The sequence below is a fragment of the Acomys minous genome (genome assembly GCF_964271855.1).
Source record: "Acomys minous genome assembly, chromosome: 4".
In the NCBI taxonomy this organism is placed as follows: Eukaryota; Metazoa; Chordata; class Mammalia; order Rodentia; family Muridae; genus Acomys; species Acomys minous.
This window is the reverse complement of record NC_140486.1, coordinates 85,761,155-85,788,797: the sequence shown is the minus strand read 5'-3', so window position 1 is coordinate 85,788,797 and position 27,643 is coordinate 85,761,155. Positions and strand designations below refer to the sequence as shown.

At 45.1% G+C, this 27,643-nt stretch overlaps 2 protein-coding genes across 4 annotated transcripts in view; one reads left to right on the top strand and one right to left on the bottom strand.

Moving 5' to 3' along the window:
* The window catches only part of ORC2 (origin recognition complex subunit 2), a 34,212-nt gene extending 25,933 nt beyond the window's left edge, over nucleotides 1-8,279 (top strand). For both annotated transcript variants that reach the window (XM_084778687.1, XM_084778688.1), the window contains 5 exons: nucleotides 1,061-1,207; nucleotides 2,707-2,878; nucleotides 4,589-4,650; nucleotides 5,589-5,707; nucleotides 7,211-8,279. In XM_084778687.1, the coding sequence (XP_084634813.1) occupies nucleotides 1,061-1,207; nucleotides 2,707-2,878; nucleotides 4,589-4,650; nucleotides 5,589-5,707; nucleotides 7,211-7,297 (587 nt within the window). In that variant the 3' untranslated portion in view covers nucleotides 7,298-8,279. The remainder of the gene's footprint in view (nucleotides 1-1,060; nucleotides 1,208-2,706; nucleotides 2,879-4,588; nucleotides 4,651-5,588; nucleotides 5,708-7,210) is intronic.
* A 633-nt stretch (nucleotides 8,280-8,912) lies between these two features.
* Nucleotides 8,913-27,614, bottom strand: NIF3L1 (NGG1 interacting factor 3 like 1). 2 transcript variants are annotated; one of them, XM_084778720.1, is made up of 7 exons: nucleotides 27,484-27,614; nucleotides 25,087-25,543; nucleotides 22,362-22,524; nucleotides 19,544-19,670; nucleotides 15,674-15,812; nucleotides 14,306-14,389; nucleotides 8,913-9,569 (listed from the first exon to the last, which is right to left on the bottom strand). In XM_084778720.1, exons 2-7 carry the CDS (start codon nucleotides 25,520-25,522, stop codon nucleotides 9,385-9,387), a joined length of 1,134 nt encoding a protein of 377 aa, XP_084634846.1. In that variant the 5' UTR covers nucleotides 25,523-25,543; nucleotides 27,484-27,614; the 3' UTR covers nucleotides 8,913-9,384. The 2 variants fall into 2 exon arrangements, with proteins under 2 accessions (XP_084634846.1, XP_084634847.1); XM_084778721.1 differs by lacking the exon at nucleotides 15,674-15,812.
* Between the last annotated feature and the right edge of the window lie 29 nt (nucleotides 27,615-27,643).

Genomic DNA, 27,643 nt, shown 5'->3' with positions numbered 1-27,643 from the left:
ATATAATTTTAGACTAAAAGATGAAAATTATTTTAATATGGATACTCTAGTCAATACCAATTTAGATTTCTTTAAAATAATTTGTCTTAGCCAGGCATGGTGGTGCACACCTTTAATCCCAGCACTCTGGAAGCAGAGGCAGGCAGATCTTTGTGAGTTCAAGGCCAGCCTGGTCTACAAAGTGAGTTCTAGGACAGCTAGGACTATTACACAGAGAAACCCTTTTTCAGGGGTGGGTGGTGGGGGGGGGGTTGTCTTCCTGTTGTACTGATTTGTCCTGTGACTTTGCCTAACTGAAAGGAGTTATTCCTACTGTCCTAACTCTGGCCTTTTTTACTTTAGAATAATTTCACTTTTTGTTTTGTCAGTGTGAAGTGCCTATAACAAATTTCTACATCTCTGTCTGTCATTTTTATGTTGTTTAATATTGTGTATGTGTGTACATGTTTGTAAGTGTGTACATGGGAGAAGGAATGAGCATGTGTGTCTGTACTTGTGCATATGGGGGCCAGAGGTTGACATGGCTGTCTTCCTTAATCCATCTCCCTCTTCCTCCCTTCCTTCCTCTGTGTGTGTGTGTGTGTGTGTGTGTGTGTGTGTGTGTGTGTGTGTGAGAGAGAGAGAGAGAGAGAGAGAGAACGCAAGAGCGAGCAAGGGGGTGGCACTATAACGTTGAGCTAAGAATTTGGCTAGGCTAGTTGACCAGCAAGCCCCAGTGATCCTCCTATCTCATCCTCGGCTTCTCAACTCTTGGCATGGCAAATTTAAACTGCTACACCCAGGTTTTTGTGTTTATTCTTTGTGTCTTTTAATGGGTGCTGAGGGTTGAACTCAAGTCCTCATGTTTGTACAAGCCATTTACCAACTCAGTCATCTTCCCAGCTCCAGATATTGTTGTTTCTATAAAACATTTCTATACTTATTGCTAGGTTTTGTTGTTCATTTATAGAGGCTTGCATAGCACCTTACTTTGACATATCTTTTAATATCTAGGCTTTGTATTTGCTAAAGACTTTACAGTCCTCACTGGAAGTAATAATTGGATTCCTTTTCCTTTTAGATTCTTCTTTGGAGCTCTTCCTTCTTATTCACAATTTGGATAGCCACGTGTTAAGGGGAAACAATAGCCAGCAGATCCTTGCACAGTTGTCGTCTTTACCTAATGTGTACCTTATAGCATCTATCGATCACCTCAACGCCCCTCTCAGTAAGTTACGTGGTACTGTCTCTCTCCCTCGAGAGATTACTCTTGCAAAACTTTATCACTGTTTTTCAGTAAACTTTCAGCTTGTCAAAAGGTGCTCTCTATTTGATTCAAAAAGTAATTACTGGAAATAAAAATCCACACTAAAGAAGTATGTTTGTGGCTGGGCACAGTGGCACACGCCTGTAATCCCAGCACTCGGGCGGTAGAGGCAGGTGGATCTCTGTGGTCCACTGAGCAAGTCCAGGATGGCCTGGTCTACAGAGCGAGTTCCAGAACAGCCAGGGCTGTTACACAGAAACCTTGGCTCAAAAAAACAAAACAGAAACAAGAAGTGTGTTTGCATCTGCAGTTACATGAGGAGAGTAGACCACTGTTCTGCTTCCGTCCTGCTCTTCGTGTGTCACAGTGTTTATTTTATAAATTCAAAGAGTTTGTGATAATTATAAAACAGAAGGTTAAAGTTTTTAGTATTTTTTTTTTTATCTTATTTGTGTATATTTTGCCTTCGTGAGTTTATGTGCAGCAGAGGCCCATGGCATGAGATCTCCTAGAACTAAGATTCTAGGTGATGGTGAGCTGTCACGTGGCTGCTGGGGATTGAACCTGGGTCCTCGGAAGAGGGAGTGTTTTTAACTGCTGAGCTGTCTCTTCAGCCTCCTTATCAAGTTTCACTTTATTTTTTTATCTTTTTTGTTTTTGTTTGTTTGTTAGTTTGTTGAGACAGGTTCTCACTATGTAGCTCTGATCTGGAATTCACTCTGTAGACCAGGCTGGCCTTGAACTCATAGAGATCTGTCTGCCTCTGCCTCCCAAGTAGTAAGATTAAAGATGTATGCTACTACACCCAGCTGCCTCATTTAGTTTTTAAAAGAATTGATGATGGTACTAAGATATGTTCATCTGTATTTAATGTACAAATGAAGATCCAGATGTTACCTCAGTGAAGTAGCTCATACTTGTAAACCCTAGCACTTGATGACAAAGGCAAGAAGAGTGGATCTGACACCAGCCTGGGCTACAGAATGAGACCTTGTCCCAAATAAAACAAAAGGATTGATACTGATGACAGTGGAAGCTGATTTTGAGTTACAGGTGTATATAAAGAAGTGACAAGTGTCGGGCATGGTGGTGCACATCTTTAATCCCAGCACTTAGAAGACAGGCAGGTGGACCACTGTAAATTTAAGGCCAGCTTGGTCTACAGAACAGCCAAGGCTACACAGAGAAACCCTGTCATGGAAAAAAAGAAAAAGAAAAGAAAAGAGAAAGAAAAACAAACAAAAAAAGAAGTAACAAAAATGAAATGTTTTATGATTTTTTAAATGCAGTACTAAAATGTAAAAGCAGAACCTAGTGTACTTGAAACAAGTACTTTACCACTGAACTGCATTCCCAGCCTTCGGGCTCTTTAACGTCTGGTTCTTTACTGCAGTGAAATCTCATGTAACATGACTATATGGCAGTCATTTCTAATTCTTTGTTTTGATCCTGCTCTGTAGTGTGGGACCACGCAAAGCAGAGTCTTTACAATTGGCTTTGGTATGAAACTACTACGTACAGCCCTTACACTGAGGAGACCTCCTATGAGAATTCCCTTCTGGTTAAAAAGTCTGGCTCTCTGCTGCTTAGTTCTCTGATTCATGTCTTAAGAAGCCTTACGCCCAATGCAAGGTAAGGATGGAAACTATAAATAAAATAGATACACACATGCACAGACACACACAAACACATATACATACACACTCACGCACAAACACACATATATACATACATACACATGCACAGACACACACATATACACATACACACACACAGACACACACATACATATACACATATACATATATACACACACAGACACACACATATACATACACACACATTTAGGGCTAGAGATGTAGTTTAGTGGTCAGGTGCCTGCCTAGCATTTTAAGTCCCCTGTATTCAACCCCTAGCACCACTAAGAAAATAAGCATCCTGTACATTTGCGATGTGGTAGAGCATGTGCCTCTCACGTACAAGACCCACCATTCACTATCAGCTCTTTAAAGCAAAGCAAGCTTTGTGGACTGAGGATGTGCCACTAGGGTACCAGTGGCCCCGCTGCAGCTTCACTCTGCTGTTGCGGCACACACCACGGTCAAAGCAGCTTTCGGGAGAAAGGGATTGATTTGGCTCACACTTGAGGCTACAAGTCATCACTAGGGGACATCAGGGAGAGAACTCAGGCAGGAGCTCAAGGCAGGAACCATGGAGGATGCTGCTTGCTGACGTGCTCCCAAGCTCATGCTTAGACCTCACAGCCCAGCTCTGCCTGCTAAAGGTTGGTACCGCCCACAGACGTGCCTACAGGCCAGTCTGACCTGAGAATTTCCTCAGTTAGGAGGCCCTTCTCATGTAACTCTGGGCTATGTCTCGTTGTTAGTTAACAATAACTGGGACGGGCTGGAGAGATAGCTCAGCGGTTAAGAGCACTGGCTGCTCGTCCAGACCTCCTGAGTTCTATTTCCAGCAACCATATGGTGGCTCACAGCCATCTGTAATGTGATCTGGCGCCCTCTTCTGGTGTGGAGGTGTGCATGCAGGCAGAACACTGTATACATAATAAATAAATATTTAAACAAACAAACAAACAAACCAGAAACTGAGACAAGACTACCTACTTGCTGTAAAGGATTACACAATAGGCAAACTATTCAATATTAGCCTATGAAATTGACCAATAAAGTAGAATAGTTTTTCTCTTAACAAACTGTTAGAGGCTGGGGAGATGTCTCAGAATTTAAGTAAAGCTGTTGGTCTTCAGTTCCCAACACCCACATGGTGGCTCACAGCCGTTAGTAACCTCACTTCCAGGGAATCCAGCAGGCACACAGATGATGCCCTTACATGCACACACACAACTTTTATGTTTTTGAACAAAAATGTCTGAGTTGTGAGTGTAGACAGAACTCAAGCTTTTGCTGCATTTTCCTCTGTGAATGTGAGATGGGTGCTTGCGGGGTTACTTGGCTAGAGATTTTTTGTTTTGGTTTTGGTTTGTTTGGTTGCTTTTGAGACAAGGTCTCAAGCTGTATAGTCTTGGCCGCCCTGGAACCCACAGTGTAGACCAGGCTTTCCTGGAACAAACCCAGAGATGTGCCTGTTTATGTTTGCTGAGCTCTGAGGTGAAAGGCCTCTGCCACCACCACCACCCCCAGCAAAGGGCAGAGCTGTGCAGCTGTGTAACTGTACCCCTGCAGCCAGATGCGAGTGTATGTGTGCGTGTGTGCGTGTGTGGAGAAAGGGCAAAAGACTGAGCTGAGTGTCTGACATTCTCACTTACATTTACTACTACAGATTACTCCTCTGTTGAGTCTGATTTTCTTTTTTTGTGTGCAGGGGCATTTTCAGGCTACTTATAAAGTTCCAGCTGGATAACCAGGACAGCCCTTCCTACATCGGTACCCAATGTTTGTGATACTTAATGTGACTTTCTGTCCCCCTATGTTCCCTGTTGTGGAGACCCCTGGGAGCCTTCCGTCTCTCACAGCAGGGATGAGTGCCTGCTCTGTGGTGGGCATGTCTGTGAGACCCACCTACTTCTAGAGTTCCATATGGTACTGTAACTATGGATGTGCATCCAGGAGTTGCATTGTTTTCATATGTGGGCATCTTACTTGTCACCTCCTTGGCAGAAATGGGTTACTGTGTACAGAAATTTTAATGATTACATTTGTTAAGTTACTACCTTCCTTAAAAGTCAATTTTACAGGCTGGAGAGATGGCTCAGAGAGTTAGAGCACTGGCTGTTTCAAGGCCCTGAGTTCAATTCCCAGCACCCACATGGTGGCTCACAACTGCCTATAATGAGATCTGGTGCCCTCTTCTGGCACGCTGGCTCACATGCAGGTAGAATACTGTGTAAATACTAAATAAACAAATCTTTAAAAAAAAAAATCAACTTTATTTGTACTACTTAAAACTGCCCACAAGGTTATGTGGTATTAATCACAAGTGACCACTTAAGAATCTATAACTCACCATGTGTAGCATGTAAGGGTTATTTATACAGTATTTATGTTTGGGGCATGTCTTAACTGATGATTATGAAGCTGGAGAGATGGCTTAGCAGTCAAGAGCCTTGTCTTGAAAAGCCAAAAAAAGAAAACAAGATAGTGATTATGTCTGGAATGGTGGTCCATACCTTTCATCCCAGCCCTCAGGAAGCAGTGGCGGGTGGATCTCTGTGAGTTCAAGGCCAGCCTGGTCTACATGATGAGTTCCAGGCTGACAAGAGCTACACAGTGAGATCCTGTCTGGAAAAAAACAAAACAAGAAAAACAAATAAGCAGAACTGGAAAACAAAATACTGATTAATTTATGTCTTTTCATCTCTCAGGACTTTCTTTCCAAGACTTTTACCAGCAGTGTCGGGAAGCCTTCCTTGTTAACAGTGCTCTCACACTCCGAGCCCAGCTAACTGAATTTAGGGACCACAAACTCATAAGAACGAAGAAGGTAAGACTGCTCTTGTTACACTGGGTACAAGGGTAGTGCACAGTGTTTACTAAGGGCAAGGACAGCCGAAACAGCCAGAAAGGAAAAAAAAAATGATGTTACAGAAACTGAGGGACCAGAGAATGAGTGACGCTTTGTGGTGTCAGATGCTCCTGTGAGGCCAGGAAGCCACAGACTGGGAACATCCGGGGTTTGGATGATGTGATCGTGAGCTCGTGCCTGTTGTGCAGTAACTGGACTACATAGAGAAAAGAGGAGACACACTGTGGACATGTCTAGAAAGCTGTAGGCCAGTGCTAAAGAGGAAGGACTCTGACAAGGTGTTTCTAATTAGTTTATGTGCTTGCATGTTTTATATGTGTCTGCATCGTGTGCAAGCCTGGTGCCTGAGGAAATTAGGAGAGGCTGCTGGATCCCCGGAAACTGAAGTTACAGATGGCTCTTTGCTGCCATATGGGTGCTGGAAATCAAACCCAGATCCTCTGGGAGAGCAATTAATGTTTTTACTGTGGAGCCGTCTTTACAACCCCAAAAAATATTTAGCTGAAAGCTACTTGAATGTCTTCAAAAGCAAGTGAGAGCTGGGTGTGTTGTCACCTTTAATTCCTGCACTGTGGAGGAAGAAGCAGGCAGCTCTCCAAGCTGCAGGCCAGCCAAGGCTACCTAGGAGACCCTGTCTCAAAACACAAGCGTCAGTAAGATGACACGTGTTGAAATGATGAGGGAAGTAGAACAGAAAAATCAATATTGTCAGATTGGTGAGGGAAAAGAGATGAAGCATATCCTGTGGGTGTGGTCTAAACTGTAAAGTTACTGAAAACAGGAAGTTTATGATTTTTTCTGTGCATGGTTCTCAAGTATAAACTTTATAAATGGCAGTGCCAGAAGGTTAGACGTGAGGAAAGCACGTGAGGAAAGCAGTCATCTCCCTGCCCTGTAGTCTTTCTTGTTTAAGTGCTTGACCCTGTCTCAGGGTTAAAGCAGACACGGGCATGCTCCCTTTGCCTTAATTTTTCTACTTAGGTATATAAATGCTCATTTATATGTTTAAAACAGTCTAAAAAAAATAGAATGCCACCACTGGGCAGCAGTGGTACATGCCTTTGATCCCAGTACTCAGGAGGCAAGGGCAGGCAGATCTCAAAGTTCAAGGCCAGGCTGGTCTACAGAGGGAGTTCCAGGACAGCCAGAGCTACACAGATAAAACCATCTCAAAAACCAAAAATAATAAATTAAAAATCCAGGCTTTTACCAAGCGTGGTGGCACACGCCTTTAATCCCAGCAGTCAGGAGGCAGAGGCAGGTGGTTCATTGTGAGTTCGAGGCCAGCTTGATCTACAAAGTGAGTCCAGGACAGCCAAGGCTACACAGAGAAACCCTGTCTGGGGGGCGGGGGGGAAGGAGGGGTTTTGTTTGTTGATTTGGTTTTGTTTAACCTGCAATAGAAAGATTTAGATAGCTCCCTTACAAAGGATTAACATAAAATATTCTTTTATCTTGTAGGGAACTGATGGTGTAGAGTATTTATTAATTCCTGTTGACAGCAGAACATTGGCTGATTTCTTGGAGAAGGAAGAGGAGGAGGTTTAGACTCTCCTACCCTTGAACTTTATGTGGAAGGCCATTGTACCCAGCTCCAGTACGAATGCAGGTTTACATCCAACAGTAGGTCATTCTGCCCAGCATACCAGATGTTCTATTGAAGGGCAGTCATCAATTTGAACTTGATTAGCCTGGCTGGTGTACTGTCTCTAATACTATGCAGTGGTCATCGAGTGGGAGAAAAATGTGCCTTTAATTTATTACCTCTGGAGAGTTGTTGGTGGATGAACAGTGTGCTCAGGGATTTTGTGGAACTGGATGTTTTGGGGTTATTTTATACTGAATGCTGTCCCTAACTTTTAGGGCAGTCTAACACTCCAGAGCTGAATTACTACAAGTGCACTTGTTTCAGATTGTCAGAGTACAGAGATGGGGTCGCACAGAGCGGACGGGGAAGGAGGTGGTCCATCTGCTTTTTCTGACACGATAGGAGGTATTAGCGGATGTGGGCTCCACATACTTAAGACAGGTGATGCTGTTCACCTGAGAGAGTGAAATAAGTATGAAGGCCATGCAGGGCATGTGTCCAGTCTAGAAAGCACTCAAAATCTTGACTCTCTGAACCATGACCTTGATTGTTATGATACAGTTGAGAAGACAAGCTAAGAAATAAAATCCCAATTTAATTTTAGTAATTGTTTTCAGGACAATAGAAAAGAAAAAATTTCATTATTCTTGTACATTGACATTTTTTTATTTTCTTAAATAGCACACAGGTATAGTGGGCACACCCCTTTAAACCCAGCATTCAGGAGTCAGAGGCAGGCAGATTGCTTCTCTCCTTCCAAAGCAACAGTGGCAGGACATGAACTCACATTTGTAATCCTAACACCAAGAAGGCTGAGGCCGGAGGAGAACCTGAGTTCAGTGCCTGGATTAGTTAGTGAGTTCTGGACTGCTCTAAGCTGCAGTGATGCCATTTCAGAAAATAACAAACATTAATAAATAAATGCACATTGGAAACATGAAACCTGCTCCTTTGCACTTTGCTTTTGTGCTGTGTGGTGAGTGAGTGTGTGCTGCTATGCAAAGGCCAGAGATGCTAAGTGTGTTCTACCACTTTCTGCCTTGCTTCCTTGAGGCAAGGCCTCTCACTCAACCAAAGCTCCTGATAGGCTAGGCGAGGCTGCCAGTGAGCTGTCAGTCAGCCTCGTCCCACCAGCGCTGGTCTTCCAGGCACACAGCATGGCTGTCCTTTAACATGAGTGCTGGATTCCGACTCGGTCCGCATGCTCTCAGAGCAGACCCTTGCACCCGCTGAGCCACCTCCCTAACTCCACAGACCTTGCACTTTTGCTTAACTTATCTAGTTTATTATAATGTCTAGATAGAAACAAAATGTGTAATTATGGAACATGCACATTTTTGTGTTTGCCTTTATAGTTTTTAACAGGTTTACTGTTCATAAGCAAAGACCAGTCATTTTGTGGTGCTGGTTTTGAAGTGTTTGAAAAGCATTTTGAGTGCATCTTACAAATCTCATGGTACCATGGCAGAGTACTGTCCACTGACTCACTGCTCTGCGCACGCTGCTCCTTCATGCCCAGCAGCTGTGACTGCCTTGAAGCTACAGTCCCTGGCTGATTTGTTTCTGGTCTGGAGATGTGATTCACCAGGGTGGGGGTGGGGGTCTCTTTTGTTGTTATCTTGTGTTTAATTTTTAGGTCAGCATGTAAAAGTACAAATAGCGATTTAACTGAAGGGCAGAGATCATTGCAATTGATGCACCATCTAGAGAGCTACCACCCACGAACGTTAAGTGCATGCCTTTAATCCCAGCACTTAGCAGGCAGGAAGATCAAGAGTCCAAGGCCAACCCAGCTATCCTGGGTTACAGGAGACTGTCACAAATAAACAAAAATACCTACAGGTTTCAGTCACCTTTTCCTAGAGTTTATAAAGAGTATCTGTCTTTAATGTACTCTTTAATTTTTACATTTGGTGAGCAAGATGGAGGAGCTGAAGTGATGTCATCTGTCACACGTCTGCAGAAGAGGGGCGGCTCCACTGCTCCTCCTGCCCATCCCACTTGATCCAGATGGGTAGGTTGTGTCTTCATGATATCCCTATGCATTTTAAACCACACGGAGAGGGTCCCTGTCTGTCTCAGACAGGATAATATTAATCTTATTCTCCAAGTGAATACCCAGCATTCCTTGAAGCTCAGAAAGGAAGCCTCGTTCAGTGTTGCTGTGTTCACACAGGATGACATTTATCCCTTTGGCAGCAGCATCCAGAACATCATGGTGGGACATTTCACCTGCCGGAAGAGGAAAGAGCAAGCACTTAAATCTTAGACATAGACTCCATGTGTGCTAAATCCCTACAGCACAAGTCCACGCTTGTATCCTAGGGGAGTGAACCAAGTTCCGTATTCCTGGGCACAGAAACACAGGGCTTACACTGTGGTCAGGTGTCAACTGTTCACCTCTCATGCACAAGGTCCAGCACAGAAAAAGGAAACGCTCAAACTGGGCGTGGTGGCGCACGCCTTTAATCCCAGCACTCGGGAGGCAGAGGCAGGCGGATCGCTGTGAGTTCAAGGCCAGTCTGGTCTACAAAGCAAGTACAGGACAGCCAAGGCTACACAGAGAGACCCTGTCTCGAAAAACCAAAAAAAAAAAAAAAAAAAAAAAAAGTAAAAAGGAAACGCTCAAACCATGCACATCCCTTCATGTGTCAAGCCATGCCTGTGCTCCAGAGGAGGCTATGGAAATGAGACAGGAGACAGATGGCCCTGGGGGGTGGGGTGTAAGTGTGGGCATGATGTGTCGTGGTGCTTACGCAGAAGGCAGTTTTCTCCTCTCTGCGATCTAGAATTGAAGTCCACTCTTCAGTCTTCCAAGGCAAATGTGTTTACCCAGTGAGCCCAAAACATGCATTTTGCTTTCTTTCATCTATATTTTAGTCTCATGACCTGCAGATTGTATCCAACAGTATTTTGAATGTGCCAGAATTCTTACTATAACCTGTTAAGTGAGTCCAGGTGTGGAATTTTCCTTTTACACTTATATTACTCAAATCAGTTTTGTAGCATTTTAGACATAAATATTTTTCTTTGATGCAAAATGCTGCCAAGGATGGCATTGTATAGCTGTAATTCTAGAATTCACAAATAATCAACTGAACATCAGCAAAAAAGGCCTTGTTAGAAAGTGAGTCCAAGGCTACACAGAGAAACTCTGTCTCGGAAAGCTAAAAAAAACAAAAGAAATAAAGTTACTGTAGCTGGGCAGTGACAGCACACACCTTTAATCCCAGTACTCCATAGATAGAGGCAGGCAGATCCCTTGAGTTTGAGGCCAGCCTGGCCAACAGGTCTAGTCCTAACATAGCCAGGGCTACATAGAGAAACCCTGTCTCAAAAAAACAAGGGGAAAAAAGGGGGGGCATGCTGGGTGCAATGGTGCATACCCATAACCCCAGCACTTGGGAGGCAGAGGCAGGTGGATCTCTGTGAGTTTGAGGACAGCCAAGGCTACCAAGAGAAACTCTCTCTCAAAAGACAACAAAACAAAAACAAAAGAGAGAGAGAGAAAGTTGCAAAAACTATAGGGAAAGCTCCAATATGTTTTGGATTTTTAAAAGCACCCCTTGTGAATCTGATGACTAAAATTGTGGACAAAACCCCTGGGGAGGGGTGATGAACAGGATCAAAACATACAGAACTCTTGAATAACACGTGTGTGCACCTGTGTGTTATGTACAATTTGGTTTGTTCATAAAAAGTTAAACTTTGGCCAGTGCTTACAGACATAAAGCCATTAAAGTATATATTTTTTTTAATTGTTGTTTTGTTTTGTCAAGACAGGATTTCTCTGTGTAGCTCTTGCTGCCCTGCAAATCACTCTGTAGACCAGTCTGGCCTCAGAGTCACAGATCTCCACCTGCTTCTGCCTCCCGTGTCATGGGATTTAAGATATGGACCATTAGGCCAAGATAAATTTTTTAAATATGAAAATAAAAAATGTCTTCTTATTTGGAAAAGTGAGCTATTTTCAACTCTACACAGTAGCGTTAGTTCACTATTGGGAACAGTTTGTATCTGAGTACCCTTTAAAATATCTTAACTTTTGGAACTGTCTGAATTTATCTCATGCGCAGATTTATAATTTTTAAGAATTAGAATTGTTTTTGTTTTTTTAACAGCTGTATGTGTATGGATGTTTGCAAGTACATGCCATGTGTGTATGGGTGCCCAGGAAGGACAAGAGTGTTAGCAACTCTAGTGAAACTCATTGGACCATTAGGAAAACAGGAAGAGGAGAGCAGGAGTAAAAGGGACAAGAGAATGTGACAGGATAAGTATACATGCATGAAAGGGTCATAATGAAATGACAGAGCTAGAAAATGATCCAGGAGACACAGCAAAGGAAGTGATTAGAGAGCTGAGGAGCAGAGGTGGACACAGGTATGCAAAGGGGCAGGCACCTGAAAATGCCTCCAGGTATTTTTTTTTTTAAGATTATTTTTTTATTATGTATACAATGTTCTGCCTGCATGTGATGCCTGTATGCCAAAAGAAGGCTCCAGATCTCATTACAGATGGTCATGACCGATAATGTGGTTTCTGGGAATCGAACGCAGAACCCCTGGAAGAGCAGTCAGTGCTCTTAACCTCTGCCTGCCTCCAAATCTTTTGGCCATATTCCAACAGTAAGCAGGGTAAATGATGCTGTCTAGCCCTGTGTGTGCACTTAAGGGATTTCCCATGTTACTGCTTCGCTGCCCATCAAGGACACCGTAGTTCAGGATTCTCTCCAAGACAGCCCTCATGCGTGCTACCCCAGCTGGGCTGACAGCCTCCTCACAATTCTTGAGTTAAGCTTCCTTTATCTCTGCTTGGTTTACGGATATAGCCAGGACAAATTCCAAGCTTCCATATCTACGTAAAGGGTTGCGTGTTCACACGGGTGTGAAGTGCAGACATGCATGCTCACACTTCACCCCTCAATGGTTCCTTGTATAATCTCCTCAGAACAAGGGCGTTCAGGCCCTTATATGAGTGTGGAGAGTTAATGTGTTTGTTTACTTTCCTCTCCACCTTGTTTTCAGACAAGGCCTTTTATTGAGCATGAAGCTCAACAACAACTCCTTGAGACTGGCTGACAGTGAGCCCTAGAGCCCTCCTGTCTTCTGTCCTCAAGGACAGAGAAGGAAGCAAATCCTAGGAGCCAGAAAACAGTGTTTTACCTACCGGAAGTGCACAGTGGAAGTCGGTACAAGAAAAGGGTTGAAGAGAATTAGGGGAAGGACAGTATCAAAAAAAAGAAAATCTTAGGGTTTTTGGTTGGACATTTTTTAGCTCATCACTGAAAGCACAAAAAGGGGGACACTAGAAAGGCGCGATAAGCAGAGAGAGCTCTTAAGCACGGCTGCATGAGAGGTAAGAGAGGGCTCACCAATGCCTAGTTTCCAAGTATTAATACTTGGAAAACTTAAATTTGGGACTAGGCACGGTGGCACAAGTCTGTCATCTCAGCCAATGGAAACAGGCAAAAGAGCTTCTATAAGTTCAGGGCCAGCCTGGTTAACATGTCCAGGTCTAAGCCCCGTCAGGGGAACACAGACTATGTCAAACCAAAAACAGCCAGGTGGTGCACATCTTTCACCCCAGCATGCACAAGGCAGGAGACTGAGGGTCCCTGAGTTATAGGTCAGCGTGATTTCCTGGCCACTGAGACCCTGCCTCAAAGGTGTGGTGGTGGCGAGATGGCTCAGTGGCTAAGGGCACTTACCCTCAGGCTGACAACCCAGGGTCAGTCCAGGACCCCATGTGGTGAGGACCGACTCCTACCAGATGTCTTCTGAGTTCTGCATGGGCACTGTGGCACACACAATAGAAGTAAAATCCCCCAAACAAAAACAATAAAGACTAATTTGGGAAAACATTAGAGGCACAATGCAGTACATCAGGTAGGATATAAGCTTTTATAGAGATAAAGGAAGGTTCCAGAAAGATTTCAGAGCTGATGGAACTATTAACTGGATTTTGGGCCAAAAGGAGCCTCTTCCAGCCCAGGTGGCAAGGAGGAAAGCATCCCACTAGCTGACATGAAAGCTGAGAAGAAAAGTAGTTAAATAAATAATGGCTGAAATGAACTTTGGGGCAAACTAATAGATTGTCAAGTGATTCCTCCCCTCTATTGACAACACCGCATGCCTTCAATTTGATAGCATTCTTGTTTAGTTCAAGTTCAGAACACATTTATGAGGGGCTGGTGCATGACCCGGTAGCATAGTGTTGGCTGGTATGCAGGAGGCTCTGGGTTCAAGGCCCTGCACTGCAAAAACAAAACAGAAAGGAAAGGGGAGACGCTGTTGATTACATCTCAGCTGCCCCACAGTCCTGAAACCTGCTAGTTGTTGCAGTGTGGTCTACTGCTTTGTATTTGTTAATTGCTTGCCTCCCCAGAGTCTTACTGGAGACTGCACAACCCAAGTACTGCTGTTTAACCTTGCCTCTCGGACTAATAAAAAAAAAAACCTGGGCAGGGTTGGAGGAAGGTAGGCACAGCAAAGGCTCAAGGGCTTGGGGACAGAGAGGATCTTGGGAAAGAGATGTAGTCAGGTATTAGAGGAGGAGAAGGAAGAGGATGGTCTTGGGAGAGAAAGGCGCCATGTGGGCTAAGAGGAGGGACTCTAAAGTCCCACATGGAAGAGCTGGCCCAGATGAACAGCCTTGGCAAGTGCTGTGGGATCATGGAGGGGAGGCAGCCCAGATGGAAATTACTAGAAGCAGATGGCATGAGATGGAGGCTGAGATACAATAGAAGGTGGCTTAGGAGTTAATATCTGCCATGTCCCAGGAGATAAGGCTACTCTTAAAAAATACCTGGTGTCTGTGTCTTTTTGGGGTAAATAATATCACTGTAATAATTATAAGCTGAATAGTAAACATTTATTGGGCATTACTTTTAAATTAACAACAACAGCTAGAACTGAATGTTTAAGAAGTTAAGTAAGGCTGAGGAAGAGCTCAAGAAACTACCGTACCTGTGAGGTAAAGGTCAGCCTCCACACCTTGGAGAATGCTGCCCCCAGAGCCAGCACACAGAGCCACAACTGTGACTGGGGACTCTGCAAGACAAAAGCAACAAGAGTGGCGTTATAGAGATACAGCCCTTTCAGTTCAGCACTACAATGCAGGCTGACTAGTCTCTTCACCATTGTATGAATTAAAAGTGGGTGTGCTAGGGGCACCCCCATCAGCCCAATATTTGGGAGGTAAGAGGCAGGTATATCACTGGAATCGAGGCCAGCCTGGTCTACATAGTTTCAGGACAACCAGGGCTACACTGTGAGATCCTGTCTCAAAAACACAAAGCAACAGCAAAACCAAAAGGAAAGATGAGGGCACATACCTATAACCCCAGCTTTATGAGGAGGACCCGAAGTCAGGCAGGGCCAGCCGAAATTTGAACTTGGACACAACTAGTGATGCTTCTGCCTCTGCTCCACAGTGTCCAGCGTACAGGTGTGCGCTAGCATGCCTAGCTCCATCCTTGACACCCCCCAGAAAGCACAAGAGAAGAGCACTGTTCCTTCAAATATAGCTGCAAAAACCCAGGAGCCTCTGAGGACTAGCAATGTGGCAGCTCCCTGCTCGGCCTCAGTGCATATAACAAACCTCAGCTGGGTCCACAGACAGTGGCCAGAGGGCTGAGGACCTAAGAGGGCAAGTTAGAGCAATACAGAGCAGGAAAGATGGCTGTCAGGTAAAAGCACCCGCTGCTCTCCCAGAGGGCCCAAGTGTGGTTCCCAGCATCCATGTCTGGTAGCTACCACCACCTGTAATTTCATCTCCAGGGGGTTTGACAACATACAAACACTTTCAAGCTAAATAAATCTTTTAAAAAAATAAATAAAGCAAGATGCTACAAATATATTAGGCACCTCCTTTTTTTTTTTTTTTTTTTTTTTTTAAAGACAGGACCTTATGGTGTAGCCTTGGCTTACCTGTAGCTCACTATGGAGATCACTATGCACAGAGATCCAGCTGCGGTGCCAGGTGGTATAAATAGATATGCATCACCACACCCAGCCCAATGCAGACTCTTTGCCTAGTGATTTAAAACCCTCTACTCCGTCTACAGACCTCCAATGCTGACAGAGAACACACAACAATGAAGAAATAAATTTTATCATTTAGGCTAGAGAGATATATTCCACATTGTAAGCCTAGCAGCACCCTGAGCTGCTATCATGTTCTACCGCTTACATGAATGAGAGCAGTACACACATGTAAGCCCAGCAGTTGGCAGACAGAGGCAAAAGGAACAGAAGTTTGAGCTCTATGAGATCGGGTGTCAAAAACAAGTAAAACCCAAATGTAGATCTGTAGGTGATGAAAAAGATATTTACCTAAGGTCTTCCCTACTCCGAGAGCTAAGCGAATATGAGCTAGCTTTAGGTGGCTTTTGATTCGCTCTATCATTGTTGCCAGGGAGACAGATTCCTTCAGTGTGCACAACCGTCCCATTCCAGTGTGCAGAAGCAAAGGCTGAAGAAAAACACAAGTTAGAAACACTCAGTCCCGAGTCCTAAGAGATGTATAAAGCTGGGATCCGTGAGCTGTGTGTCCATAAGCTTCAGCTGGAGTGTGGGGTGCCAAGTGAACACAAGCATCTTAACTTCCGGGAGCTCACAGCCTCCTAGATATTTAACACATAATCACACCTAAGCTTTACAGCTCAAGGTCGGTGCTACTGTTCAGGGAACGTAAAAGAATGACAAGCCGGGAGCAGGAGAGAAGGCTCAGCAGTCGAGAGTACTTGCTGCTCTTGCAGAAGCCCCAGGTTTGGTTCACAGCACCCACATGGCATCTCACAACCACCAACGGATCCAGCACTTTCTTCTGCCTCCATAGGCACTGACCATACAGGGTACACACAAATATATGCACACAAGACACTCATATGCATAAAACAAAAATAAATCATTAAAAAGGGGGGCAGTAGACAGGCCGTGGTGGTGCACAGCTTTAATCCCAGCACTCGGGAGGTGGAGGCAGGTGGATCTCTGTGAGTGAGGCCAGCCTAGTCAACAAGTTAGTCCAGGACAGGCAGGACTATAAGAGAAACCTTGCCTCGAAGAAGAAGAAGAAAGAAAAAAAGAAAAAAAAGTGGGGTAGGGGTAGTAACTAAATAAGCTGGGACTGGAAAGGATATATACATATACCTTTTTTTTTGGTTTGACTGGGATTTAGACCTTAGAGAAAACCAGGAAGGAGATAAAAAAGAATGGTGTCAAGTGCATTATGAAAGGATAGGGGCAGGAGGGGACATGGAAAAACATTCTAAACCAAAAGACATGAGCAATGTGGGCAGAGGAGCCCAGCTCAAAGGGCTTCAGAGGGACCAATATTAGCAACGGGGCTAGGGACGGATCTTGTGATACTCTGACAAAGAAGTGGCTGCTTTTCTGCTCTTGTCCTGAAAATCTGCCCGAGGCTATGTCCAAAAGTTTTAGTAAAGGGGATTTCAAGAAAGCCTAATATTGACTCTGTTGCGTAGTTACTAGTAATTGCTCTTATGAACGTCTACAATGGGAAAGAGCAAGCAGGGCAAAAAGGGATTTAAAAATGTAGTTTGAAGAAGAAAAAAGCATGGAGAAATGTAAAGCTAGAGCCAAGGCTTATGCCCGACAGGAAATGGAGGCAAGGTGCCCTCAGGGTAAGACCTGTGTGTTGGCACAGCTGAACGCCCAGCTTGTGGAAAAGCCTAAGGAATTTCCTGCTCCTAAAAAGCAACAACCACCAAGGCTTCTGCAGACACGGGGGCCAGGCTCCACCTCAACTGGGCAGCCAAACTTGGCAGAGTTGCCCACGTGGTTCTGGCTTTAGGGTCATGAAGGATAAACTAGGAGAGGCATCAAGAACTCTTCCTGCATGGTTATGGAGAGCCCCTGAAGCTAGGGTGTGGCAGAGGAATCCCTACACAGAAGTCCCGAGAAGCCAGAGCCATGGGATACTGCCTAGGAAAGCTGCAAGATGAAGGTGGGACCAGAGAGAGAGAGAGAGAGAGAGAGAGAGAGAGAGAGAGAGAGAGAGAGAGAGAGAGAGAGGGCTAAGGTTATGTTCTAAGTTTTAGTTACTATGCTTTAAGTGATCTATAAAACAAAAATGCCTCTAACCCCACTTGCCCGGAGGAAGATACACCTGTAAGACCCAAGGACTGTTGTTCATGTAAGATAACAAGCCACGTGTTTTCATTTCTGTGAACAAGGTTGGTTACCCCAACTGCACAGGATGTGCCCGATCACACACAGGACGGAGAGGCACAGGCAGGATATAAGTCAGGATGTACCTTTGCCCCAATTGGATGAAGGCAGGAAGCATGCAGCCTTGTGGGCTGTGCCTTTATAAGTACTTGACTAACGTAATCCATGCTCAGTCTCTGGAATCCTAAGTGTGACCTGGCAAGTGTCTGTAGGCTTAAGGTCATTGTATAATTCAAATGCTGACTTCTTTAACCCCCATATCCGGTTGTACCTCTTATTTTGAGAATCTCCTGTCTCAGTGTTGTAACACTGCTCCACAACTGTCCCCTGACACCCCAGTAAAGCAGCTTACGGCCAACTGCTGAGCTGGAGAGAAAGTAAGGTTGGATGTCCGGCCATCTAAAGGAGGAGGAGTTAGAGGAGGAAACAGGGGATTCAGCCACAGGCAGAGGTCCAAGAGAGAGAGCTCCACAGAGAAAACCACAAAGTGCCAATACCTCTGGGATGAATCCTGGGAGAAAACCAGATTAGCTTACAGGGTTAAGAAAAGAGTTAATTCTGCTCAATTATTGTGCTGTGAAGCTTGTTTAAATAATATAATAGAGTCTCAATTATTTGTGTGATAGCTGGGCTAAAAGAGAAACTGAGAAACAAACACACTTTTATTAAAAGCAACTATAACAAGTGCCCATTGTCTTGGCCAGCATTTAATAAAGCTTGCTTCAAATTTGGCTCAAAAATTGTGGCCGTGGTCTTATTCTCGCCCAGTGGGATCAACAAAAGAAGTGTGCTGCCATCAGCAAAGCCATAAAGGAAGAGCCATCTAAGCCTTTTGACACCAGACACAGAGCTGCGGGATTTGGAGCTGACCCTGTTGGTTTCGTTCTGCTTTGTCTCAGTTATTTCCTCGCTATGCCACCATTTTCTCCTTTTTGGAATGGTAATATATACTCTGTGCTATTAGATGCTGGAAGTATATAATTTGCATTTTGATTTCACTAGGCCTTACAACTAAAAGATTGCCTTGAGTTTCAGAAGACATTGAACTTTGGTCTTTTGAACAGTACCGAGACTATGAAAGACTATGGAGGGCTGGAGAGATAGCTCAGTGGTTAAGAGCTCTGCCTGCTCTTCCAGAGGTCCTGGGTTCAATTCCCAGCAACCCCATTGGTGGCTCACAACCATCTATGATATGATATGATGCCCTCTTATGCAGACAAAGCACTCATATACAATAAATAAATAAATACATAAATAAAAGAAAGACTGGAGACTTTTGAAGTTGGACTAAATGCATTCATATGTCCTGATGACATGGCCATGATCCTCTGGAGGTCCATCAGGTGGTTTGAGTGAAAACAGCCCCACCCCATAGGCTCATACATTTGAATACTTGGTCCCCCAGTTGTAAAACTGTTTGGGAAGGATTAGGAGGTGTGGCCTGGTTGGAAGAGGTCACAGGAGGCAGGCTTTGAGGTTTCCTAAGTCTCAAGTATCCTCTCTCTGCTGCACAGTGCTGTCATGTCTTTTCTCTGCCACCTCTAACCCTCTGAATCCAGAAGCCCAATTATACTCTTTGTGTACACTGCCTTGGCCATGGTGTTTTGTCCTAGCAATAGAAAAAGAACTAAAACAGGAGTGCAATAAATACCCAAGTCTAAAAACACAAAGAAGTAAGTACCGATGATTTCCTAGTCTTAGACTGTCTCCTCACAGTAGTTTCCAGGAATATGTGCTCACCATAGTACGTGTTTGTGTGTTCGTGTGCACTGTCAGTTCTCTCCTTCATTTGTGAGTTCTGTGGATCAAACTCCGGTCGCCAGGCTTACGTCACAGTCACCTTTGTTAGACTAACAGTTTACAAGTGAACTTGCAGCACAAGAACAATTGTAGTGCAACCCACCAATGTTCACACATAAAACACACGCAGCATCTGCATGCCAGTTACGCATCAACACAGCTGTTAAAATCCACAGCAACAGCAACATGGGGGCAGAAAGAATTTTTGTTTACCTTCTCCAGTGAAAGAATTTCAGTTTTCTGATAAAGTTCTCTGTCCTGGGAGAGAAAAGCTACCACCTGCATCAAAGTCTTCTGAGTACAATTCAGACTGACCCGTGTTTGCTCCTCATCGTCACACCTAAAAATAAAAAATAAAAAAAAAATCAGTTGCTCAACTAGCATAGAAGTATTTTAAATGCCAGGCGGTGATGGCGCTCACCTTTAATCCCAGCACTCGGGAGGCAGAAGCAGGCAGATCTCTTGTGAGTTCAAGGCCAGCCTGGTCGACAGAGCAAGTTCCAAGACAGCCATGGCTACACAGAGAAACCCTGTCTCAAAAAAACAAAAGCAAAACAAAAAGTATTTTAAATATCCCACAGTCTATAACCTGCCATAACAGATTTATATGAAACCAAAGATGTGATCAACAGAATTTAACTTAATCCCAGACCGATACGGGGTCCTCAAACCGCAGCGGCTCAGGACCTGACATCTTAAACCTAGCAGCTTAAAATAACAATGGCTACATCCTTCAAAATGTCCAGTTAAAACACAACATCTTTGAATAGAACTAGAGAAAATGGAAGTTTTGTCTTTTTGTCCATGTATGTGTATGCATGCACATGTGTAAGTGTGCCTGACACAGTGGATCAGAGGACAAATTCTGGAAGTCTATTTCTTCTTTCTACCATGTGGGTCCCAGAGATCAAAACCAAGGCCCATCAGGGTTAGCAGAAAGTGTCTTTACCCTAGGAGAGTAATTGTTAGTCAGTGACTCCAGAGTACACAGAATAGGAAATGAAGGCTCAGATCTGCATTTGTAATAAGCATCCGTAAAGGACAGACAGCCCTTGAGCAGCGGTGCTGTGGGGATTCTCAAACAAAGTGGTATCAAGAGTTTTATCGCAGCCAGGCATGGTGGTACACGCTTTAATCCCAACAGTCGGGAAGCAGAGGCAGGCGGATCTCTGTGAGTTCGAGGCTAGTCTGGTCTACAAAGTGAGTCCAGGACAGCCAAGGCTACACAGAGAAAGAAAAAAAATTTTGTTATCGCCTGGCATGAGGCCAAGTGCCTGTGATTCCCCCACCCAGAAGACTGAGGCAGAAGGGACTGTAAGGAGTTTAGGCCAGACTCAGCCACATACAAACCTCCAAACAGAAACAAAACACTTGTAATTTTGTTGTCGCAGAATTCTAAAAGATCCTTTAAAGGCTGTCTGACCTAGTCAGGTAACACATGCCTGTAACCCCAGCACTTGGGAAACAGAGGCAAGATCAGGAGTTAAGAGGCCAACCTGGGCTACACGAGCCTCAGGCTCAATCAGAGACAAACAAGCCAGGTGCCGCGTCGCATGCCTTTGATTCTAACTCTTGGGAAGCAGAAGCGAGGGTTCTCTGTGAGCTCAAGGCCAGCTTGGTCTACAGGACTACAGAGAAAAGACCCCCATCTCAGAAACAAAACCAATAAACCCAAAAGATAAAAGGCAAACAGACGGTCTGGAGAAATAGCTTAGCAGTGAAGGGCACCTATGCTCTTTGTGAAGGAGAAGAGCTCAGTTCCTAGCACCCACATCGTGCCATTTCGTTAAGAAAACAACACGTATACCTGGTGTGGTAGAGCATGTCTTAATCCCAGGAGGCGGATGGGTCTCTGTGAGTTTGAGGCCAGCCTGGTCTACAGAGTTGCGGGACAGGCAGTCCTGGTACAGTGATATACAGTGAGATATAGTGAGACCCTGTCTCAAGAAATAAACAAATAAAATGAAGGCAAACCAAGGTGTAAAACGAAAGTGTATTTCTTTATATTCCTATGTATGTTTGTAAGTATACCAGTTTCTCCGGTGGGTGGGTGGGCCATGCCTGTATCCCTTGGAAGGCTGCGGCCAGTGTGGGCTACAGAGTGAGACTGTCCCACAACACAGAAGGACCCAGGTCTCTGTAAACAGGGGAAAGGGTTATATGGAGTGTGAATCTTCATTTTTATTCATTTGTTCAGCGTGTATGTTTATCTGCATGCAAAGTACACATACAGAAGACAGAGGACAACTTTAGGACTTGGTCCTCTCCTGCCACCATGTGGGTTCGGGGACCAAACCTTGGGCATAATACTTGGCAGCAATTATTGCCTTTTACACACTGAGCCATCTCGAAAGCTACTGTTTGAATTTTTTGTTTGTTTGTTTTTGTTGTTGTTGTTTTTCTAGACAGAGTTTCTCTGAGTAGCCTTTGCTATCCTGGACCAGGCTGGCCTCGAACTCACAGAGATCCACCTGCCCCTCCCTCCCGAGTGCTGGGATTATAGGCGTGCGCCACTGCACCCTGCCTCTGCTAGCTTTTTATATCCTCTCCTGTTCCCAGAAGTCCAGGAGCCACCTGACACTTAAGGACATAGGGTCATTTAAAGGGCCAGGCGCATACTATTTCATACTACACTTGAGGCCCAGGCACACATGGGATACACGGACATAAGCGCAGGCAAAACACCCATAAACATAAACAAATAAAATTTAAAAAGAAGAGCCAGGAGTAGTAGCTCACACGTGTTACCCCAACTCTTGGAGGCACAAGGACAGGAGTCTGCAGCCAGCCTGGATACATCATGAGACCCTGTCTCAAAAACAAACAACAAAAACAACACAAAACCTACAGCAAACAAAGCACCAGAGAAGGCGCACCCACCCGGTTCAGTGGGCAAAGCCCCATGAGTTCAACCTTTGGATGCCATGCAGTGAACACGCTCTCAATTTGTCTTTTGGCCTCCACGTGCACCACGGTGTGCACACATCCATACAAACACACACACACTAAATAAATAACGTATATAACATACGTAGCAGGAAAAGAAGTGACAGCAACATTTCCAGTTCCTTTCACTGCAGACATGACTTTCTCCACGTCTCGGGTGTGTTTCACGCTGAACTCCAGCCGGTGAGTCCCCTCGGTGGGGCAGTCGGGAGCTTTGGAAGGCTGGATGGGCCTGGTGGTGCAAGGTCCTAAAGAGAAGACGGTGGGGAGATCAAGGGGTTTGTAGTGCTTGAGAACCAGAGACGAGGAACGACGGGTAAAATCTCTGGGAAGTGTCTCAGACCGCATTCCCGGGAATGTTCGTGAGCGTGCTCATTACCAGTCACCAGTAACTAGAGCTGGTCTGGACATGCAAAGAAGAACCTACTTCCACACTTCTCTTCCTGAAGACTCATATTTCAGAAAACCTTGGACAAAAAGACTGAATCACTGAATTTTTTTTTTTTAAATTATCCACTGTTTGGTCAATCTACTCATTTAAAGCAACGTATAGATCACAAATACTTATATATTGAACATATTTATAGTGACCATTTTATTATAAAAGCTTTATTCTAAGGCCTGGTATTGTGGTAGACACCTTTAATCCTAAAACTGGGGAGGCAGAGGCAAGTGGATCTCTCTGAGTTTGAGGCCAGCCTGGTCTACAGAGTAAGTTCCAGGGCAAGGCTACATAGTGACATTGAAAAAAAACAAGAGAAGAACAGCAAAATTGCTTTAGCCCCAAATGAGAGCCAAAATAAGATGAGAGCCTGTGGTCCACCTGAGGCCCCGTGCTAGGCTGCCTGTGAGGCCCCGTGCTAGGCTGCCTGTGAGACCCCGTGCTAGGCTGCCTGTGAGACCCCGTGCTAGGCTGCCTGTGAGACCCTGTGCTAGACTGCCTGTGGTCCATCTGAGACCCCGTGCTAGACTGCCTGTGAGACCCTGTACTAGGCTGCCTGTGGTCCACATGCCTCTAATTCTACCACTGCATAAAGCAATTTCCCACATAAGACTAAGGACCTGAGCTCAGCTGCAGAGAGACCCACAGTGGAAGAGAGAACCAACTCCTGAAAGCTGTCCTCTGACCTCCACAAATGTGTGCTCCCACAGTCACAAAACAGTAATAACAAAGGTAAACAAATAAAAATGACAACAACAAAGCAGACAAAAGGCTTGATGTCTATGTAACTAACCTAACAAGCACACCCTGAAGATCCTCAGCTATGACTCAAGGCAGCTGTGGCTGCTTGCAGTGCTGTCACCGTGTCACCTGACTTAACAACCATGATGCCCGTCCAGCAATCAAGACCCATGCTCTGCTTACTCACCGAGGTTACCACGCTGCCCTCCCTGTGCTGGATTGCTTTTGTCAGCATGACACAGGCCAGAGTCATCCAGGGGAAAAGGAAATCTCAATTGAAAAAAGTGTCTCCATCACATTGCTTGTAGGCAAGTCTGTGGGGGCACTTTCTTGATTAAGGTTTGATGTGGAAGGACTCAGGCCCCTAAAGAGATGGTCCTGGGTTGTATAGAGGGCCAGGTGTGGTGGCACATGCCTTTAATCCCAGCACTTGGGAGGGAGAGGCAGGTGGATCGTTGTGAGTTTGGGGCCAGCCTGGTCTACAAAGTTAGTCTAGGATAGTCAGGGTTACATAGAGAAACTCTGTCTCGGGGAAAAAGGAAAAAGAAAAAACAAACAAACAAACAACAACAACAACAACAAAAACACCAAACAAAAAAACAAGAAAGCAAGCTGAGCAAGTCATGAGGGGCAAACCAGTAAACAGTGTTCCTCTATGACCTCAACGTCAGTTCCTGCCTCCAGGTTCCTGCTCTGACTTCATGATGGACTGTAAATCGGAAGATGGAGACAAACCCTTTCCTTCTCAGGGTGCTTTTGGGCGTGGTGCCTGAGCTACATGTGACCCAGCAGCCAAACAACAAAAAAAGTCCCAGGGTTTGTTTTCCTTTTATTTAGGTTTTGGTGGGATGACATGATGTCTGGCTTTATAGCTCACGCTGGCCTTAAACTCAAGCTCTTTCTGACTTGGCTTCCTGGATGCTTAGAGTACAGGATTTGGGATTACAGGATTAGACCACAACAAGCCTAATTTACAATGTTTCAGCTTTCTTTTCTTTTTTTAAAAAACATTTTGTTTAGATTTTTTATTTCATTTTTTATATGTATGAGGATTTTGCCTGCATGTATGTATATGCACTATGTGTGTGTCTACAGAGGGCAGAAGACAGCATTGCTTCCCTTGGGACTGAAGTTGAGAGCCTCCATGTGGGGTGCTGGGACCCAGGACCTCTGTAAGAGCAACAAAAAGTGTACTTAATTGCTGAACCAATTCTCGAGCCCCCAAATAGTTCATTTTTCAAATGAAACTTAGGCTGGAAAGCCAGTTCAGAGTTGGAGAGCACTACTTGCTCTTGGAGAGGGCCTGGGTTCAATTCCCAGCACCCACATGGCTCAACACAACTGTCTGCAGCTCCAACTCTAGAGGATCCAAAACGCTCCTCTCACCTGTGTGGGCACTGCACACATGTGGAACACTTACATCCAAGCAGACAAAACACTCAGCAGACAGAAAGACAAAATACGTCTCGCCATATTTAAGCAATGCATTATTTTGAATATTATACAAAAGTAGAAAAACCTGTTGCCCCTAAGAAACACCATTGTAACTTTGCTAGTAAGATATTCTAAAATTGCAAAAGTACTTGTAGGGAAGTCATTAAATATGAAAGGACATGAGGTTTCTCACCAAGCCCCTTAGCCAGCCAGCTGTTGACCCCCTGAGGTGCAGCGTCATAGGCTGTGTGGGGACAGTAGATGGCAACCCTGTTCTCCAGGGCCTGGATCACCAGGCGCTCCTTCCACGTCTTCCAAGTCAGGTGCTTCATGGGCCGGAAGATAGGAGGATGGTAAGAGAGGATGAAATCTGCCTTCCTCTGCAGAGCCTCCTCCATCACCTCCTCGGTCAAGTCGTTGGTCAGGAAGAGCGTATTGACAGTATGGGGAGGGCTTGGTTCCACCAGTAATCCCACATTGTCCCAGCTCTCCGCGAAGGAGAGGGATGCAAAGTCATTCAGGGAGGAAAGAAGAGCCTTCAGATCCATGAGGGAACGCGAAGGAGAGCTGCAGAGCCAGGACTGGGCAAGCCGGACACCTGTGTGGGCCAGGCGTGCGGACGACAGCATACAGAAGCCAGGTAGAACTGTCTGGAGGCAAAAACGTAAGAAAAGGTGTGTAGAGCCAGGAGTGGTGGCGAACGCCTTTAATCCCAGCACTCAGGAGGCAGAGGCAGGTGGATCGCTGTGAGTTTGAGGCCAGCCTGGTCTACAAAGTGAGTTCAGGACAGCCAAGGCTAACACAGAGAAATCCTGTCTCGGGGGAAAAAAAAGGTGTGTATTTGTGCATGGTTCACTTCTGCACCTTGAAGCAATAAATCGTATTAGTAAAATAGTTGTCGCCACAGACCCAGATTTAAATGGTGGCCTGCCACTCTACAGCATATTGGGCTCAGCTAAGTCATTTGACCTCTTTTTTCTGTCATATACAAAATGGAGATGTTGCAACCTACCTCACAGCTGTCTAAAGAGGCCAAGGCATTAGTATAGCGCCCAGCAAGCTGGAATACATCACCTTATGTGCTCGTCACTCTTGTCACCATTCCTTCAACCTTACACCCTGCGTCTCTGCTGCACTCACAACACAAACCCACACCAAGACATACACATAATTGAAACAAACATATTTAAGGTAGAGTGCATGCCTAGCACGCACGGGGATTCAGTCCCCAGCACCGAATAAACTGGGAGTGGTGACACGTGTCTGTAATTCCAGCCCTTGAGAGATTAAGAGGCAGCAGGATCTAAGTAAGGTTCAAGGCCAGCCTGGGTTACACTAAAGACCCTGTCACCAACATTTCAAAGTAAATGCTTGAGTGCACGGGCAAGAATTGAGGCAAACAGGTCACTCCACAAGTGAGCAGAGCCAAGGCAAGAGAAGCCCAGAGCCGCTGCTGCTGAATAAAAACCGAGGGCACCCGAGAAAAACGGGGAGGAAATGCACAGGGAATTTACCCACATGTTCTGTGGTCCTTCAGCTAAATGGTGGGAGGGCAGCGTTACACATCAATGCAGCCGGGCGTGGTGGCGCACGCCTATAATCCCAGAACTTCCAGCACTCGGGAGGCAGAGGCAGGCGGATCGCTATGAGTTCGAGGCCAGCCTGGTCTACACAATGAGTCTAGGACAGCCAAGGCTACACGGAGAAACCCTGTCTCGAAAAACAAAAACAAACAAACAAAAAAGACCCCAAAACAGACAAATACGTAAATATAGTTACTGTGTGGTGTGTGATCTGCGAATTAACAATAGCTTTGAATAAAAAGGAACGTATTTGCCTTAACCAGCTATCAAGGGAATTTGGGGAAACTTTGCAAACTGCTACCAACGAAACTGATGTACCTTGTGATTTGTTATTCAGTAAACTTCTATTGCGAGAGCACATGGATGTGTTCGGCTATGTTTCTGACACATACAGACACACTTCAAATATTATTTGAAAAAATATGGGTCCCCTTGAAACCACCTGAGATTTGAGAGGAGTTCACTATCCAATTCCACCTCCTCGCACTGCCACTAACTTGAAAGCGAAACCGCACTAGGGATTATAAATGAGAAACTCCCGAAAAGACAGCTGATTGGAATTGCAGGACAGTGGGGAAATTAGACACTTACAGGTCCACAGCCAATCTGCTCTATCTAGAGCTACCTTTGGCCCTCCGAACAGCCATTTGCTATTTCTTGTTCTGTTTTGTTGTTGTTGTTTCTTTTTTGTTTTTTGAGACAGAGTTTCTCTGTTATCTTGGCCGTCCTGGTGCTATTTTTTAAGTGACGTGAACGCTCTCTTTACACTCGCGTATGGCTCTGCCTTCTTTCACTTATGCACGGCTTAAGACCTTCCCCGGTGGAATAAAGAGCCATGTGGCACAGACTTTAAACCCTCGCCCTTCCTGCAGCAAGGACATTTTCCGCCGTAGTCTCTCCTTCTGCCCTCACCCTCCGTGGCACCCTACAACCACCACCGCCGGCCCCAATGTGCAACTTCGGCGAGAGGAACGGAGACCCTGCGAACCTCTCACTTCACTACTCACCAGTCGCAGAAATTCATCCCGCGAGCCACTTCCGCTCTGCCCTGAAGCTCCTGGCAGTGGAGGAAAGAAGTTGAGCGGAAGTGGTCCCCTGCTTTTTGCTTCCGACCTGTATGAGGTTGCTGGAGCCGTAGTGGGTTCTGCCTCTTAGTGTGACTGTCAG